We start from the raw sequence: 19,679 nt of genomic DNA, 5'->3' as shown, positions 1-19,679 counted from the left end.
TTTCAGACTTACGTAGTAATGCAAAATACTTGTCTGATTTCAGTCATATGGGATCATCTGAATCACTAACTAATGGCAAAAGGAGATGCAAACTTGAGCATCCCAGCATTTCTTTATTGCTAATACACCACGGACTTGAAATAAAATTGTTTGAGGTTGTACTCAGCAGAGGTTCTGCCACACAGAGTTTCATAACATTTTGGGAGTTTCCTGCCTCTAGTCTTGCCCTGAATTAAGGAGGTAAGTGTATGGGAAGAAATCTGTAACTCTGGCTTTAAATTGGCAATCAAGATTTGGATTATTTTTCCTAAACCACGCAGGTTTGGCATTAAGGCTAGTGACAGCTCATGGCTGACAGAACTAGGTGTGTATGGCAGCTTTACCTGTGCTCATCTCCATGCTGGCTCAGCCTGTGAGCCACAGGCTGAAATGCTGTTCCTCACCAACATGGCCAACACTGGCCCAGCCCCGCCACAGGAAGGGCTTCCAGCAGATGGGGCTTCATTTAGGCTCAGGTGAAGAGAGACCGGGCTAGATCTGGTACCCAACAACCAATACGGGGTCTCTGGTAGCACAGTGTTGTTGGATGAACCTCAGCAGTGGCATCATCCCAGTGTGGGTGCCATCCCACTGTGGAGATATGTCAAGCAGGACAGGACTTGTCTTTGGACAACCTCAGGGAACACCAGTGGGGCCACTACAGCAGTACCTGCTGCGAACTGGTCACACTCTTGTCCACAGGCAGGGACCAGATGTCTGCAGGAGGGTGGGCATGGGTGTTCTCTGCCTCCTCCTCCTCCTCTTCCTCCTTCACAGCCTCTTCAGTCTTTTCTGATGTTTAGTGTAAAATGGTGCCAGCTCCTTTCAGGAGTGTCTCTCCTAACACTGGGCATATACTCTCCCTTCCCAGCTCATCAAGACTTTAGGAACAGGACAGATCCTTGTGAGCAGTGGTGGCTCTTGTGCCCTGGCCACAGGCTCAGAACACCAATCTTATGTTCCATTGCTTTTCTTGTCTCCTTCCTCCCTGCCCACAGCCCGGTGAAAGATGGTGGGAGTTAGAGAGATTGTCTGCATTATTTGTTTAAAGGACTGACGAGCTACCACCCTGCTCAGGAAATTTGGTTGATTGCACATTTTAAATGAGGTCTTGGTGATTTTTTTCAGTGATAGGACTGGTTGTTTTTTCCCCCAGTGTTGCTAGGTAGAAGCAGGATCTGCTTTGGAACCAGCCCTTCAGTCATGGATTCAGACATCCCTTCCTCTTGTCTTCATGAACGGGGAAAACCTGAATCAAAGATTTCAGGAGTTATTGCCCAGACTTGTAATATAGAAACTATATTTAGTCAGTTGTTCAGTAGAACCGTGATTCTGCTGCAGCATAGGGGACTTTCACCTGAGGCACATGGGCAGAACTGTTCAGATGATTGAGTCTTTATCAGAAAGGAGTGACTGAAATCACAACTTTTGATGTGCATCACCTTTCTTGGATTAATACAAATATTTCACATTCACTTCAGCTCAGTCACATGAAGTAATTGACCTGAATTAAGTAACTGCATATTGTAAAGAGTACTGCTGTTTAAAAATCAACATTGAAACAAAAAAGAAGCTTTAATCAAGCAAAACATCACTGTAAATTAAATTTTAAAATATAAATATGAAGTGCATAACAGTTTCCTACTTGAACAGCAAAAAGGTGAGACTTACAGTATTTGAATTTATGTAGGAAGAGCCAGCATATAATATGCCTTCCATTTCTATTGATGTCAGGAAGAAGTGGTATTAAATGTCCTAAGTGCTGTTTTAAAACTAATTATATGCAGTCTAACTATTCAGTACTGCTGTCGTCTGATTCATTTTCACTAACGGCGTGTTAAGTTCTCAGAACTCAAATGCTTAAAAGCAAGTATAGACTTGTGAGCTCTCCTAGTCCTTGTGTTCTGTTCTCTATCTCGGGCACATCACAGGCTGTGAAAACACTTGAGCAGCACCCACTGGGATTGATGTGGTGCTAATCACATCCCTCCTGACCCCCTGCCTGGCAGCACCTGGGCAAGACATGCAGTGACCAAGCTCCTCAGGTGTATGAAAAGCTCGTATTGTTAAGGAACCCAAATTCAGTAGATACGGAAGACAGTTTTGTTCATTACAATAGCATACTTATGAGTTGCCTTTTGGTAGCAGTGAGAAGGATTTACTATTGCTGTGGTATCTGTTTAGGGAAAAAAAAAAAGAAAAAACACCTAACAAACAAACAAACAGAAAAGAAACCAAAACCAGGGAGACAAATGATCAAAGTGTAAATAACTATGTCTTTAGCATTGTAGGAGGTGCTTTTGACCCCACCATTGAAATGTCAGTTGCGGTTACACTACATGCACAAAATAGAAAGTAAAAAAGAGTGAGAGAAAGATCAAGTATACACTATTTTTAAAATCTGTTTTGTTTTATTTATTAGTGATAAAAAAAGCATTTTCTTCCCATGCTGCAGTGGAATGCTCTGGGGTGTCTAGACCCCACTGTTGAGACCACTGTGCCAGTATACATGGGAAACAGAGATGAAATTGGGGTCTCAGACTCATTTTATCTCCTTGCAGCATTGAAGAATTTTTGAACAAGCAAAAACTGAATTCTCTCACTAAGAACTGTTATTTGCTGATTATAGAGACAACATTTCCTTTTCACCACTTTTCTTTGGAAAGAGAAAGAAGGAAAGAGAGTGGCATCTTTTCTGCTGTGGTCCTTGTTGCAAAGACAGAGCTGTTGTAGCCAGTGAGATTTAGCGGCTCTTTGGCACTTCATTTTTCATCACCTCAAAATTGTACCTCTAAGTACAGAATGACATGTTTCTGGAAAACTGTTTCTATTGCGGAAGGCTGATGTTGAGATGTCCATTCTAGTTGCTTTCTGTTCCCAAGAAAAGGGTGTCTTTCTCATGTGAAACAAAGTAACACCAAAAATTAGGACTGCAATGGAAAAGGAGATTGTGTACTTTCTCATTCTTTGCAGTGTTGGAATCTCTACTCCGCAGAGCCCAACATAAGATCAGGCTCTAGATGTGTGACCTTCAGGCACCAGACACTAGTGCTGTTCGGTGCTTTTATGTTCCAAATGTCTACAGTCCTTCGTGGCAGTTTGAGAGCAGAGCACCGTCTGTGCTAGGACCCACCACAGTCTTCCATGGTAGTGACTCTTGGAGGACCAACTGCACCATCTTGGTACGTGCTTTATAAGCCTGACCAAGGTGTTGAGAAGATCTTTCAAACTCTTCCTGCTGTAGAAGTGTTTCAGGCATGGACTAAAGGATCTGCCTGTGGTGGTAAGGTCATAAAAGCCCAGGAAGACCAAATTAGAGCAGAGTGCTTACACTGGAGCTCTCTTCTCATGGAGCAACTGTGCTGTTGCATATCCTCAGATGCATCAGCATCTTGTTTCCAGTCACTGTCAGGAGTGCTGTGTCACTGCATCACTCACCCCTTTTCTTGGAAAGCTCAAGTTTGAAGAAGACTTAATGTGGAGGGGCACCAAGGGTGCATGGCAGATGGGGAGATTTCTTCAAACAAATGGATAGCAAATCTATGAGGTGATGTTAATTTCTGTTACCCAAAATTATTCTGTTCAGTATGAATATTTTTGAGGAACCTCCTGCTTATGATTCCTATTGCTATAATCATCAGGAGGATTAAAATGGAGAACTAGGAATTTCACCTGCTCCATGCCTCCGTATTGGCATCAGCTCAAGATGCAGTTCTGCTCTCCAAGTAATGCAATTTCCCGCATCCTAACTCTGACCAGGCTCTTTGGGAGTCCTTTTGTCTGGAGCTCATTTGAGTCCTCCCAGGAAAAGATGAGAAGTGCTGAGAACTGCCACCCTCAGAGCTGTTTTGGGTCTATCTTCTCCCAGGAACCCTGTGGTGGTCCTCCTCATGTTCCAAGAGCTGTTTTTGGGAGCCTGGTCTGAGCATGAGGGTGGGAAGGAATCACCAGAGCTGGAATGATTTAGTTTGCCTTTGCCCTATGGGCCATTTATCAGCACGAAAGAAATTTGAACCAATATTCTGGCCCATACCCAAAGACTGGCACTCAGCCTGCATTGAAATGTGATTTATTTTTTCCTGGGTTAAAGATTTTGGGAATTTCAGAGAAAAAGTTAAGATCCCCAATTAAGCTTGACAAATTTCAGATATTCATCTACATCAATATTATTCCAACTCAGGGATTATTTCCCTATTTTATTGTTTATGGCAGCATCAAGAGAGCCGTGTTGTTTCTCCAGGATGCAGCTACTGGTGAATGGTTTTAGGTTTGCAATTCAACTGAAGCATTGAATTTCCAAGAAGCAATTAATTTCCAAGAAGCTTTAAATCTGGATTTCATTGCAGGGAGACACGTCACATTGTTGGCACATACCTTACACGACTTCTTTTAGCCACAGGGACTTTGGCAGATCAGACACCACACGCCTTAGCAGAGCAAAGTTCTGTGGACTTTGTTGTCTCCTTTATATTTATATTTCATCCATTTTGTATTGGTGAAAAAAGATGCAATATGTTGCCAAAGTAGAGTCCCAGGACACAACTGCTGATCTTCTGTAAACGGTGAGGAGTGAAGGAAGGGTCTTCCTCAGGCTCATGTCTGAGCAGTTAACCAAGACCCATTTCGTCCCGCCATGAAGGGACCCTCACAAGTGCCCCAAGCACGGCGTGTGCCCGGGCTGGGCTGGCAGGCTCCACCAGCTGACAGACACCCTCTCCAGGAGCTGATTAAGAGGTGAAGGTTCTCCCTGGCTCTAGAGCCACCACAGCCCCTGGCTCCCACCATGACCTGCCTGGTGAAGGGTTGTGCAGCCGCTGACAAAATCACCATCACTTAAACACAGAAATAGTCTTGATGATGTTGAGTCAATTCTTGGCAACCTATTGATCCCATAAGGCATTTCTGAATACCTCTGCCACTGGAACTTAGGCTTTACAGACCTCACAGCCGTGCGTGCCCAGGCCCTGGTCATGCTCCCGAGTTCCATGTCCGTCTGTCCATCTGTCCATTCTGCAGAGGCTTGCTGGGCATAGGTCTGCAGTAACTCTCAGTGTGCTACCACAGCAAATGCTGCAGACATGTTGTCAGATGAATGACACTAGGAAATGAAAATTATTATTCCTGTTTTGAAATTATAATTGTGTCTCAAAAGGGGGGGTTTTATGAATAACTTAGACCTTTTTTAGCAGTAACGTATCCTGAAATTTCCCTCTATTTTATTACTGTACTTTTGGTTTTATCCCTGTTTTCATTTTCTCACATGTAATTCTGAGTTAGTATTTATTATTTTTCTCTTCACCAAGGATTGCTGGAATCTAAAAGGTATTTCAAACAACTTAATCAAATAACTAAAAAGGGTTTCTCTTCAAAGTAAAGTATTATTCCCTTTTCAGTCATATAGAAAAAAATAAAAAAGTGAAATCTTGATGCACCCGATGAGAACAATAGATTTGTGTTCAGCCTTTCCTTCTCTAAATTAGAAATCACAGTATAGACAATGGAATTTCTAAATCATATATTATACCTTATTCTCTGGTGGGAATAAAATGTTCATGTTTGCCTCCTTTTCTCTGTTTAACTTTGACTGCTGTGAACACTAGGAAGAATAACCCTGCAGCTTTTCTTTCTTTTTTTCTTTTTTTTTTTTTTTAATCTATTCACTTTATACTTTTCAGACAGATTTTTCCCCGGGGTGAAACAAAGGTTAACTGAAATTTCCTCTGTTGTGTACCTGAACGAATCAGCAGTTTGAGAAGGAAATCCCATTGATGGGCAAAGAGAGTGACAGGCTCTATTTAAAGAATTCCCCCGACTGTGTGGTAGACCAACCATGCCATGAATTTAACTGTTCCTGTGGTCCCCATACTTGTACCCACCAAAAAGAGAGAAAAACCTACTTTGTTCTGCAAATGTTGCGCTAAGCTTTGAAAATCATGAGCCGCTGAGTTTTGTGAATTAACATGGCCAGCAGTGGCCAGTGCTGAAGGAAGCACTGTTACAGCACAGACAGAAAACAGACAGGAAATTATGCATACTTACATAATGGAAAGGGCACCCTACATGTTCATGTTTAACATGTGTTTCCCTGCTGAAGCAGCAGTTTAATGGTACATATATTCCACAAAAATATGATTTACAGAATTGTCTTCTTTTTTCACTGCACGTTTTTATTCCCACTTGGTACATGAGGCTCTTTACCCACACAGAGCTGCTGGAATAAATGGAGCTGAAGGAGACGCAGAGGGGCACACGTGTGGAGGAGGGTGCAGGATGGGTCACTGGAGAGGTTGTTTGACACAGAAACAGGGTACAGGGCCAACATGTGGCATCAGGGACCCGACTCTTGGTAGAGTGGCAGGATACGGTGATTTCTGTATCTATCAATGTCTGCTTTAACACCAAAAATACATGTCTCTGCCTGGTTAGGTGCTCTTAGCTCATGTGTGTTGCACTCCATGGTCTGTGATGTCCCTGGCAGTGGCCACCCCAGCCCAGCCACGGGGCCCCACCAGCAGGCACACTGCTGGGGGATTAGAGCACCAGTCCTACCCTGACTGCCAGACCTTTCCTCTCTGGCAATGATAGTTAAGTCTTCCCCCATGGGTCATAGCTGCTCAAGTTTGCTTAAAGTAACTTTTACAGCTCCTGGGGTTTTTTTTTTTTCTCCTGCTTTAGCAGGGCTGCTCAGAGCTCTGTGAGTTTCTTTTCCTGTTTGAACTCTGTTTGCTTTTGGCCAGCCCTGCCTTTGCTTCAGTCAACTGCTTACATTTTAATTAATTTCAAAATGGGTTGAGTATTGTTTGTTGGATTTTGTGATGCTTTTCAAAAATGGCAGATAAAGGTTGCTAAGAATAAAGCATTGCAGGGATTTCCCTATTGCCAAAACATGTGCATATTACTGGCACATACATAATTTTAGGTATGAAGGGGACTGGCATGAGAGCCTTTTTTTGCCATGAGAAAATGTCTCAAATTGAACTTCTGTCAACAATTCCTTCGACTGATTTCCCCGCGGGTCTTATGGATCTCTTTTAAAGCTGTCTTAAAGAGATATTGACAGGTATTCCATTAAACAGCAGGTGTTTTGTTTTTAAGTAAATCATCTCATCAAGGAGAAGTTGAGAAATCAGTAGAAATGTCTAAGAAAAACACACCAGGGGTGATGCTGTTCCCCTCCAAGGAGCTGGTGTGAGCAGCTGGGGTGTGCAGAGGGGGCTGCGACCCCGTGGCAACTGATCACTTCCCTGTGGGAAGGGGTCCCTGCTGGGATGGACCTGGAGCTGCTGGAATGGGAGCTTCAGTCAGCACAAGGAGGACCAACCTCTTCTCCATCATGGCTGGTCAAATAGTGGGTGAAATGCATGTGGGGTGCATGCACACACGCGTGTACACACATGAGCAGACGCAGTCTGACAGGCATGGCCTGCAGACACACACATGTCTGTGGGCTCTTGGACTACCTCTTCTGAGAAGGGAGAGATGTACAGTATGTCCTGGTCCATAGAAACCCAAATTCCTGTGCTTTACCAAACCTGTTGTCGGGAGGCCACCTCAATTTCTGTTTTGGGACAGTGCTTGGCTGCTACGCCGGCATACTGTCATTCCTTTTTCTTTTGTGAGAAGGGCTACTTGGGCTCAGAAAATGTGAAACTCATTATAGCAAGCTGCATTACGGTAAGACTTCAATCACTTCAGTTCACACATAAGCAGGAATTTTCAGATATATGTAATATATGTCATAATGTGAAATTCATACAGATCTAGTGATTTTTAGGGGTTTTAAGGTTTATAATTTTTAAATGCTCTTCCACTAGCAGCAGAAGCTGTGTCCTGGTATAGTAAATATTGTTCAGAGATATGTTTGAAACAGTCCTTGCCACGGAGATCTTATACTAGAATATAATTAGAGTTCTCTATTCTGTAATATGCTATATTAATTAGCAGTCAAAATCCAATTTTTAAAGCCCAGCTTTGAAATGTATTTGCCCTTCAGGCCACGTATCATTGTGCCACAGCTTGAAGTGTCCTGTTTCACTGGGCTGATCATAAAATAAATATAATACATGTCATCATGTATTTTCCAATTAGAAGGAAGGGGGGACATGGCCACTTGCTTTCTTCTTTTGGAAAATTTAGTGGTTTATTTTCAAAGTTGGATGTCCATGCTCTGCAGCTTCTCTGTTGTTGAAGAAGGGGATGACACAAACCCTTGCAGGGCAGGCAGAGCTTGTGCAAGGACATGTTTTCTCCCAGCCCTGATGAGCAAAATACTAGTGTGATTTTGGGGGGAAGTGGCAGCCCATGCCCAGCAGTGCCCTGCCTGGCCAGGGCAGCCTGATCAGCTGCTGGGGTCCCTGGTGGAGCAGCACAGCAGATAAGGAAATTTTGTGAACCGTTTATTGTTTATTCTGAGTCAGTGTTTTGTTCTGTGGAAGCAGATTGTTCCTCCGGGCAATTTCAGGTTTTGACTGCTGGTCCTCCGTCTCCCTCCTCCCCTCCTCTCCCTGTCTGGGATGAAAGAGGGGAGGTTTGAATGCACATTGAACAGTGGTCCTAAATCTGGCTTCACCCCGAGCACTGCTCAGAAATTTACATTTTCATGCTGCTGGAGGGATACATGTGAATCTCAATGATCTTTCAAAATTTTTCTTTAAATAAAAGCAAAGCTGTTGCTTGCCATTCATCCCATTGTGCAGGGGCAGAGGACAGCCAAAATGTGGTACTTGATAAAGGGAGAACCTTGTGCAGGGCTTCCATTTTCATATAAATAGTGTATATTTTACATCCTCTTCTTCCCTGATCTGCAGTTTGACAACACCATTTTCTCAAAGTATAAATGTAAGAAGTTTATACAGTAAAGTCTGTTGCATTTTTTTAGTATAGAAATATATATAATCATAGCACAGGAATTCATCCTACTATTAAACAGTGTAGAAATTAATATAATTAAAAGGAGGTAGGATTTAACAAATGAATATGAGGAAGATTAAAAGCACAAATATATCAGAGATGTTCTTGGTTTTATTTAACTCACAGGATGCTTTAAGTAAGTTTTGCATGTGCAACTTCACAGAAAAAGAGGGAAATTTTGACAGAGGTTGTCTGGATCAGTCTTTGAACGGCTGTATTTGGAAGAGTAAAAAATAAAGTAAATGTAAAAATAAGCAATCACACCCCTTCCTTCAGGCAGAAATCCACCTTCTGTGTGCATACCCACCTTATAAAAAGCATGAAATGCTCTAATGTGGTACTGGCATGGCCTTGGAGGACATCAGGTGGCAGGTGTTGTGCAAGGCTCTGCAAGGAATGGAGCTCTGAGCAACTGCCGTGCGTCTGTCCAAAACTGCCCTCTGTGCCTCAGGTCGCGGTCTGTGGGATGGGAGAGCACCATCCTCGGGCACCCCGGGGGGTTGGTGAACCCACCTCCCTGACCCTGTCTGTGTTGATTTTGGGTGCCAGCTGCCTGCCTGTCCCAGGCCAAAGCCACCGCTGCATCCTTGGGGAGGCTCCTCTGCAGTGCAGCCCCAGACCTGCCACCCGCCTGAGGCTGCGTGATGAGGAGTAAAGCAAAGGTGACAGAGGCTACAGGCTAGAGAGAGTGGCACAAGGGGGGCCCCAACACCCCAAGGTGCTGACGCTAGTGGGTGAGCCAAGGGAGCAGCCAAGACAGTGGAGGCGGAGTGGCCAGGAACCACCCACAGGGCACTGGGATTGCCTGTGGGACACATTAATTCATCCAAATAAGGAAACAAAATCAGGGGGAATGGGAATTATCTGTCAATTTGATAAGAGTTTTGTGATTTATTTAATGATCTAGAGCCAGACAAAACACTGTGGTTAATGAGAAATATTGTTGCAGATTTTTCTAGGTGTCTCTACAGCAAGATTTCTCCTTGGTTGCAGAATCAAAACTCTCCCTGAGTGTTTCAGTTTGAAGAATTTATTTTAGGTGAAAACAAAGCCTTATGCAATATATTGTGAATAAGAATTAACTTTTAGATCACCAAACAGATTTAGTAACGGGAGATTTTGTTGTAATATTTCATTCAGCATTAAAGCTCTTGTATTTATTTTCTGAGTGGAGCAGTTTTAGCTTCTCGTATTAGGAGTATTTGAGTCATTGTATCATGGTTTTCCCCTGTGAAGGAGGGGATTTTGACAGTGAAGAAGAGAAACTTGGTTGGTTTGCCCTCAGGAAGAGCATGCCTAGTGATTAACAGGAGTTAGCTCACGGGTAATTTTGATCTGTGACCATTCTGCATGTGCATTTCTGTGCAACACGGCACTTGCAGTGCTGAGTGCCAAGGCAGAGCTTTGAATTACAAATACCTTTTTCTTTATGAATTAATTTCCTTAACAGGCATTTGAGCCATAAATAATGCACTCAAATATGACCATGTGTCTTTGCTTTTAATGATCAGGCCTCAAAAGGCTTGATTTTCTCTCAAGTATATCCACAACTCACTCCTGCCAAAGGGCACTGATGCGTTACTGTCCCATCCATCCTCCCTGTGATCCCAAATGATGCTGGGGTGACAGTTCAGGTGGGTGCTGGAGTCCTGGCAGTGGCAGTCACTTTGTGTGCCGCGACTCAGGTTCATACATCACACAAATCACTTTTTTAACAGGCCAGTTAGTGCTTTATCAGTATCTCAGTGACAATCATTGGCATGAGCAAGTGTTGAAAATAAAAATACTTCACGGTGTAGTTCAGGTGAGAACAGGTGGTGTGAGCCCTGACTTGAATGAAGAGCAGCAGTAAGCAGGTGTTGAGCTCTAAAGCACCTGAGTGACATATCTTGTATCCAGATACTACATCACATGCTTCAGGCAAAATTACTGACTTTTCCAGTAAATGAAGAGGAGGCATAAAATTATAGATGATATAATTTTAATTTGTAGTCATCCACCTTCTAATGGAAATTAATAGTACAATCAAAATTGGAGAAATTTTTGCTGTCTGTAAATCGCAATAATGTTGTGATTTGTGTTACTAACGTGGGTGCCTCAGAGTCAGACGCAGGATTGGGATGGGACAGTTTGCATTTAAAAGTTCACGAACGTGCAGGACAATTCTGCACACAAGTTGTAGTGCTTGCTGTAAAATCATGGGTGAGGTGAGCCCCTCCACTGACATGAATCCTGTAGCGGTGAGAAGCTGCTGCGGGAGCACAGCTGTGTATGCACAGCCAGAGCACTCAGCGCTGTCGACATGCAGAATTTCCAAACAGCTGTAGCTGCATCCCTATGCCTTTAGCTTACCGCCCTTCCATTTCCTTCTTGGTTTCTTTCTTTTCACTCCTGCCAGCCCAAAGGCTGCATGTGAGAAGGTTATGGCGTGACAGTCGATTATTCAGTGTGTCCTCCTGATTTATTGCACATTACCAAACCCTGTTTGGAAATAGATTTGCTCAGCTTACAGTCTGGGTGGCTGAGGTTATGCTCAGTCATGTTGGCATGCAGCAGTCAGGATGCAGGGCTGAAGACACAGACTTGGTGAATTTGCAAGGAGGAAAAGTGTATGCTCTGTATTGACTTGTTGTTCCATGTGCTCCCACGCTTGCAACCTCTGGGCTTGAGCTGGGCATCCCCACAAATGCAGGCAGGGATAGCTCCAGTGGCTGCAATTGGGACCTTTGGAGCCCATGCCTCTGAGGGAATTAAATCCCCACCTGAATTTAGATCCCAGGGGGCAGGACAAGAGTGTGGTGTCCGGAAAACTCCTCCCAATAGTTGGACATGGGCTGATACTCAGATGAGGCAGATTTAGTGCCCAGTGGGTCAATAGCTTTCTTTTACCAAAGAGGGAACTAGTTTCTCCCCTTTAGTATATAAAAATCTGTTAACAGTTTCAATAATTGCAGTCATCATCATGTTGAATATATTATAGAAAAATATTCATATAAATTAAATATAATTAATTTTAATTTTGTTTTTCAGGAGAAATTGATGTGGACTGGACCATCTCTCATAAAGACTTAGAGGTAACACAGACAACCAAATTTTTCTAGAATTCTTTATTTTGTTGCTTATTAACAAGCAGAATAAAGTAAATGGGATTGAAAACCCCATCTGTGGTGTTTGTGTGGGATGATTAGCAGTGTCCTCCCACCGGAGAAAGGAGTTCCTGAGCTGGGGCTGGCATAGAGGCAGGAAGGGACAGGGATGCAAGGAGCTGGAGTGCCTCCACAGACTCTGCAAGGTGGACATCAGCTCTTCCTTCTGGGTCTCTTCAGAGCCCCAGAGCTGTTTCACAGCAGCCTGGTCCCCTTCCCAGGCAGTGCTGGGAGCCAGCAGAGTGTGGTGCCTTCCTGGGCTCGGTGCAGGGGCGGGCGTGGAGAAACTGCAGCCCAGAGTTCCCAGGCGAGGTGCCGGAGCATCCAGGAGGAGTGAGCTTCAGCTGCTGTGTCCAACTCCTTCCCTTTTTCTTTCCAATGTCCAGTAGAGCTGATACATCAAGTGACATTAATAAATTTTTTCCCTGAAGAGAAATGGTGGTTTTATACCTCTCCTGTTCACTCATCCAAAATTTCTTTTTTTTTTTAAATCTTGTGATGTTTACTAGGCAATGATAGTTGTAGATAGGATTTTCAGTTCTGGCTGCCTACACAGAAAGTATGTGTGAGGTCATTGGGAGAGAGACAGTTGTTTCCAGCTTCTCTTTTTTTTTCTTCCTTTTTCCTTTTTAAGTCTTTCTTTACAATTGCAAATTGCAGATTTCATCCAGACTTGTATAGCATTGTACTTTGTCCAAGCAGTTTCCCTTAATGTGTGCAAGGGAACATGTAACTTGCATTTGCAATTGATGTTAGTTTTATTTGTGTTCTGGAAAAAATTCCAGTTTGTCGTGACATAGCACAATGAGTAAAAGTGTCTTGGCTAATTGAGGGAAAGCTTCACAACTGCAGTATTAAATAGCAAAAAAAAAAAAATCTCCTGAAGTGGAAGTTTGGACAAGTGCTTTTCTTCCAGACAATGCAGGTTTCTCTGTAACAGAATTACCCATTCCAAACCTGCATGTGTAAACTGTACATGTGAAACATTAGATTTCTGCTGGATCACTGCCAGCAGTGACCTTTATAATTCCCAGTTCCCAAACCACAGAATCTCAAGTGGTAAATGCATTTCTCTCTCTGTTTCACCAGGCACGGATCTCCAACTACGCGGGTATGAGGCACAGCAGCATGCGGTACTACAAAAACGTTACTTGTAGGAACTGCGACAGACCAGGACATTTGTCCAAGAACTGTCCCACTCCAAAGGTAAATGCAATGCTTAAATCACTTGTACTTTCAGCTGTTTTCCTAATACACCCTTGTGCTTGCCATTAGAAGCGTTGTTTTGGTGGTTTATCCTTTCTTTGAAGCATTGCTCTGAGTTGCAGGATAGCTTGCATGAGGTCCACTTACTGTATAAAATTATCCCTCTGTTTGGCTATGTCATTGCTTTTATTGTTTTTATAAAAGAAAAATATACAGAATTATATCATATAGAATTATATTGAATGGTTTATGTTGGAAGAAACCTTAAAGCTTAACTCGTTCCACCCCCCTGCCATGGGCAGGAGCAATTTTCACTAAACCATGTGGCTTTAAACTGAGCAAGAAAAAGAGTCAAGTGCCATACAGAAACATCTTTTTTTTCATATGGTAAAACAATTTGAAAGTGTAAAATATTTTTCAATTGTATTTTCAGTAAGGAGAATCCATGGAATCAAAAATACAGCCTTAGAAATTAAATGAAAGCAGAAAGTGTAATGAACTGTGATATGAATAGTGTTAAAAACCGTGGACAAGACAAAACTGGAGCTAACTTTAAGCAGCTCAGATAGATGCCAGATATTCCAAAAGTTTGTCCTGTGGTTAGAGGTTTAAAAGTCAGTCACGACACTGTCAAGAAGTGGGAGCTGTTGTATGACAGCCTGAATTTACCAACCCCCACAACAGAATCTGTAGAACCCTCGGTCCTCCGCGCTGTTACCCACAAGGACACTCAAAATGACCACATCCCACGCAACCCCTGGGGGAAATACACTCACTCACTGGGAAAACCTGCTTTACAGAGATAGAGGTTTGGCCTCAGAATAGTTTTCTGCATGTTGTATTTGTCACTCCAAGTGCTGAGTTGTGTGTCATGAGGGTGTGCCGGGTGAGTCTGGATGGCAGCTGAGTGCCCACCCAGCTACCCCTTACACACCCCCACGTGGGGGCAGGAGAACTGGAAGGATCTATTGAAACATTGTCACTTAATATGATTCTATTTCTGTTTCTCCATAGAAAGTTCCCCCTTGTTGCCTGTGTGCAGGAAGAGACCATCTACAGCACAGCTGCCCGGCACGTTTCTGTCTGAACTGCTGTTTGCCTGGGCACTATTTCAGGGAATGCCTAGAGAGAGCCTATTGGAACAAACACTGCAACCGCTGCGACATGAAGGGCCACTATGCTGATGTGAGTAGGGCCCTTGGCACAGAGATTGGGCATCATTTGGTTTGTGTCTGTCAAAAACTGAATTTACAATGGCCACAGTGTCTTCATATTTCTTCAATTTTACATAGTGTATAAGCATATGAAAATGTTGTGTTTAGTCAGTACTTTACACTATCAGAGTTTTCATGGAGAATGGTTCAAAGAAAATGAACCAAAGCATTGTCAAGACTTTGTCTTTAGTTTGGTTCAGTTCAGCTGTGGTAGACAAAAACGTCCTTTTTTCTGTGGAATGAAAGGCATAGGGAGGTTGAAATCAGGAAACACAGTACCTGCAAGTGTACCAGGAAGAAGTAAAGAGTAACTCTGATGCATCAAGAATCCAGATCTATGGTTTTTTCACTATGATCAGATATTAATCAGTGAAAATACTATTAGAGAGAAGTAGTTTGAAGGCTTTGGGTTTGACATAATCTACTAAAGTAAAACATAGAAGAAAATTAAAGGGAGAACAAATGTATTTGTCCCTGTAATCTTGTATTACCCAATGTAATCTTGTATTACATTACTATGGGTTTATATGTCCCCAGAATTCAGTCCTATATGTAGCAGCCAACCTATTATGATATTTTTTTTCTCTTTAATTAAACACAAAAAGGGATAAAAGGCAAGTTGTGATAATTTCGGTGTACATTCACACTTCATTTTCTATCTATAGATATGGCCTATATGTTTGGTTTTCATATACACCTCTGGGATTCCCTAAATGCTGGATTTTTTGATATTCAGAAATATTTGAATCTCTTTCTAAATGTCTCCTTCCTGCCTTTATTTCTTCTGTTCGGTTGAAGAGCATGTCACAGTGGTACATGAGATGTGCGAAGGACAACCCACCTAATTGGGGCTTGCTATTTCTTATGATATTTGAATGTGTTCCAGATATGCTTCTGCTTATAGATAATGTGCCCACAATACCTTTAAAGAATGTGAATTGTACATTTCTGCACCCTCATTCTGGTAGGCAGTGAGACAAAATCGTAATCTATAATGAAGCATCTTTTCTTTGCCATCTTTTCTCTTTTACACATTTTATGACCCCAGTTCTCATAAACTGATGTTCTTTTCTTTAAAGAATCATGAGTGCTCTATCATACAAGCATTTAAATCCTACCTGAGTCATGCAGGTTATCAAGAACATCACAGCATGTATTTTTTCTGCTCATTTAGGTCCACCTTAAATCAGAAAGGTTTTTCTTTGAAACTGTGGGCAGTTCTTGTGTGTTCCTGCATGGGAGGTGTAAGGCTGCCTGTGTCATTGACCTGTGTGGTCAATACTGGGGCATCAGAGCAGGAGCTCACTTGCCCAGTCCTCAGAGAGAGGGATGGCATGGCAGAGCAAAGGCAAAGGAATCAAAACTAACAGTAAATCTTTCCTGACATCAGAGCAGGAAGCCTATGAAGCCATTAGGTGATCAAGACACAAAGGGAACAGTTGGATAGGACAAGGTTGCTGCTGGTGGCCTGAGGATACGTTTTTGCATCTGAGATGTTCATAGCAGAAGAAACCAGGGATGTTCCCATGCTGAAAACTTACTTTGTGGAGGGGAGCACCAGAGAAGTTGTCAAATTGAAGAGAATGTGAGGGTTACTACAAATCTGTGAGTGCTAACCTAAAACTGGGTAGCCATTGCCCAAAAGATGCAGAGGAGCATGAAGGTGAAATGGCCCAACCAGTGATGGCAACAGACACCTCGTGCTTGGCACATGACTGGTCACTGAGTTACTAATGCAAGGACAGTGTGTAGGGGCTGTCCCAGGGTGAGCTGGGGGTCCCAGACTGCCAGCTGCACGCATGCACCAAGCCAGGGGGCAGGAACCACGGCAGTGGCATGTTGAGATGGGTGTATAAATATAATATACATGGGGTGATTCAAGGCTGCTTTTGTAAAGGAAATCCCACTTCTCAGGGATCTCTGGAGTTCTTCAAAGGAGCAGGTTGACAAGCATGTGTGTAAACATGATCCAGTTGACATAGCCTACAAATTCCAAAAGGCGTTTTACAAAGTTCCTGACCAAAAGCTTTCAAGGAAACTAAACAGGCATGGAATAAGAGGATAAAGGTAGAATATGCTAGTGTGACATGGAAAAGGGTGAACAATGGGGTGACAAGATTTGCTGAGAAGACTGAATTACTTACAGAGTCAGTGCTGTGAGCCAGCTGTGCAGGACTGCCCAAGAACTGTAAGAATCAGAGGGAGAACACAATAAAATGGCAATTGAAATTGAGTGGCAATAAATGTAAAGTAAAATAATCCCACCGTGTCTTATGGAATAACAGGTTCTGCATATTACTATTCAGGACTCAGATCCTAGTTATGAGATATGATTCCACAAAACATCAGTTTAGTCTTCACAAGGTGAAAAAAAAAAATCTGGTGAAATGTTAGGAATCATCAGGAAAGCAGGAACACCTGGGCACAGCTTTGGTCCCTGTCTTCTGCATCCCTCAGCATGGCCACAGTTCCTCAGCCTGGAAGGGTCTGTAAAGAGCTTCAAAGAGCTTCAGAATCATCTGTGATGGGAGACAGTAGTCAGGGAGCAGTTGTTCAGCATTTCTTCCAGTACACCTGATGAAGGCAATAGACGCCAGGTGGGGAAGAGACAGTACGAGGTGACTCTCTGTGCGGTTGGCAGCAGACCTGGAGGCTCCTTACTGAGGGATACAGATCTGCCCTTCTTCCAGGGGAAATGGGAGCAGTTCATAGAAGAGAAGCCACAGAATCCTACACCAGGTTGGAAGGGACTTCACGGATCATCTAATCATCATCCCCAACTTTTCTTGGCAAAAGCAAGGTCTACACAAGATAGCCCAGTCAAATCCTGAGTGTCCAATGCTGGGGAATCCAGCATTTCCCTCAAGAGATGACTGTTCTCATTGTGAAAAGTTTTCTGCTGTGACCAACTGAGATCTCCCCAGGAGTAACTTGCAGCTATCACCCCTTGTCTTTCCCATATGACTCCTTGTGAAAAACAGAAATCCCATCCTCTTGTTATCAAACATACATTATGAAATGCTTTGTATGCTCAAAGGAGGTAGTAATTTGTCTTTCTCAGCAAGCACTCCCTTTTACTGTAATAAAGAGGGTGCAGAACAGGCTCTTGTGCATAGTGTGTCAGACTGACTTTTCACTTTTGTCCAGAAGTGCCTGTGAGGCAGTTCAAAGTGCTTCACCTAGTTTGGTTAGGAAACATTCAAAGTTACTTAAAACATTTTAGGGTCATACATTTTTGATCTGCTAGATCAGTCTCTTTTCCTGAGACAGCACTGAGAACATACAGAGTCCTCTTAGCTGGAGGTATACTGGAGGCAGCCCAGCGTTGCATGGTTTCCATGGGAGGGTCATCAGAGGAGCCATTTTTGATTGATTCAGTGTCAGTTAGGTGGATGTCATGAGCCTTGTGGTTGGTTTACAGCCTTACCTGCCAGCAGCAGGGGTGGGAGAAGGACTCCATGAACAGGGGATGTAGTAGGGAGCAGGCAGAGGGGGCATGTCTCCCTGTATACCTGGGAAAACCAGCATGCGGGTGCTCGGTGAGCTGGATGGGCTCTCCCAGGAGCTGGCAGACAGCAGTGCCCAGGTGCTTGGTGCCCTGCAGCCACGCTGTGTCTGATGGTCCCATCCAAATGCCCAAATACCCTTGTTGTCAGCACTCGTTCCCAGGAATCAGCTGGGTGCTTCGACTGGCATCTTCTCTGCCTGTTCTGACAACTTTTTGGATGTGCAAACCACCACTGGCCTCTTCTCTCCAAGGAGGTTCCTTCTGCCTTTGTTGTTTCTGGCATACTGCTGTGGGCTGGGATGGAGCTGGAGGTGCAGGAATCGTTCCACAAGGGTGGCTGGTGTCCACGTGGCCCATTTCCCCTGGGTAGAGAGCACAACATTTGCTCTTTCTTCTTAGTTCCCCAGTGTCCTTCCCCACCCTTCGTGGGGCTGTGCACATCCACCCAAGGGTGAGCATAAGGCCGTGTTCCCAAGGGCCAGGGTGACACCGGCAGTTAACCAGCTTTGCCTGCCCAGCACCAGCGCCTGTCTGCGCTGGCAGCGTGGGGAGAGGTCTCGACATCTGCTTGTGCAGGAGTGGTTTTGAAGGGAAGCATTGTGTGTTTTCCGCGGCAGTTCCCATGCGGAGGTGATGAAAAGTGTGTGTTTTGGCAAATCTTTTGTTTTATTGTGGTGGCTTGCAGCGGGGCAGCTCCAAGCAGCCGCTGCTTCTTTGACAAAGCACCAGAGGATTCTGTTAAAAAGTTGTGTTTAGTAATTGTAGTCGTCGTGTCAGACCATAACTGACTCGGAGCTGAAGGATTTTTGCGAGATGAGTAGCTATGCCAGCAGGGACCCAAGTCTCCTGGGCCAGCCGCGCTCTCATTAAGATTTGCCGCTAGCCGTGGCGGTGTTCGGCAAGTATGTGACGTGCATGCTGTTATTGTATGCTTGGCTTGTCAGCCTGCAGCTTTCTGACACTCACTTATGTCACTCTTTATTCAGAGACGAAGAAGCTTTTGATAATTTGACAAGACAAGCTCTTAAACGATCTAGGTCATGGCCTTCACTGTCTGTGATTGTGAACATATTTCCTGAAAGCCCTGTCACTCATCACAGCTACATTTTCTCCCGGGGAGCCGCGGGCCTGTCCCGGTCTCCTGTCAGCGCGTGCATTTTGGTTATTCATACGCCAAATACAGTAGTGGGGTTTTTCCTTCCCTTTCGCTGGCACTCGCATGTTAGCGGGGCTAATCCGCTCCCCCGCGCCGCGCGCCCCGCAGGGCCGCCGTCGAGGGCCCTCTCGGCGCGAGGCAGACGACCGGCCGAGGGGAGCGGAAAGGAGGAAAGGCCGCTTAGTGCCGGTTTTGTGTTTGCTCATTGTTGTGGAAATATGAGAACTGGTGGCAAGGGCCTCGTCTATTGAGCTCTCGAGTCCCGGTCTGCTGTCAGGGGCTGTTTGAGATTGAGTGTTTTATTTTCTTTGATGTTCACATTGGAGAATAGGGAAGTGGGAATTAAACAACAGATGCATTAAGCCGTTGTTCTGGTAAAACAATAATTAGCACCTGATAAAATTCAATGTGGGTCAAAATGTGCAGCACCCAGTTTCAATTCTCCCGGTATGGCACCCTGCACTGGGTCAGCCTCAGGCACGAGTGATCGCTCTTCTGCA

General features: G+C 44.0%; 1 protein-coding gene across 3 annotated transcripts in view; it reads left to right on the top strand.

Moving 5' to 3' along the window:
- Nucleotides 1-19,679, top strand: part of ZCCHC7 (zinc finger CCHC-type containing 7) — an 86,806-nt gene that overhangs the window by 44,000 nt on the left and 23,127 nt on the right. For all 3 annotated transcript variants that reach the window (XM_069002026.1, XM_069002024.1, XM_069002025.1), the window contains 3 exons: nucleotides 11,980-12,023; nucleotides 13,185-13,301; nucleotides 14,316-14,486. In XM_069002026.1, the coding sequence (XP_068858127.1) occupies nucleotides 11,980-12,023; nucleotides 13,185-13,301; nucleotides 14,316-14,486 (332 nt within the window). The remainder of the gene's footprint in view (nucleotides 1-11,979; nucleotides 12,024-13,184; nucleotides 13,302-14,315; nucleotides 14,487-19,679) is intronic.

This window comes from Aphelocoma coerulescens, assembly GCF_041296385.1.
Source record: "Aphelocoma coerulescens isolate FSJ_1873_10779 chromosome Z unlocalized genomic scaffold, UR_Acoe_1.0 ChrZ, whole genome shotgun sequence".
Classification (NCBI taxonomy): Eukaryota; Metazoa; Chordata; class Aves; order Passeriformes; family Corvidae; genus Aphelocoma; species Aphelocoma coerulescens.
This window is presented reverse-complemented; position numbering and strand designations above follow the sequence as displayed.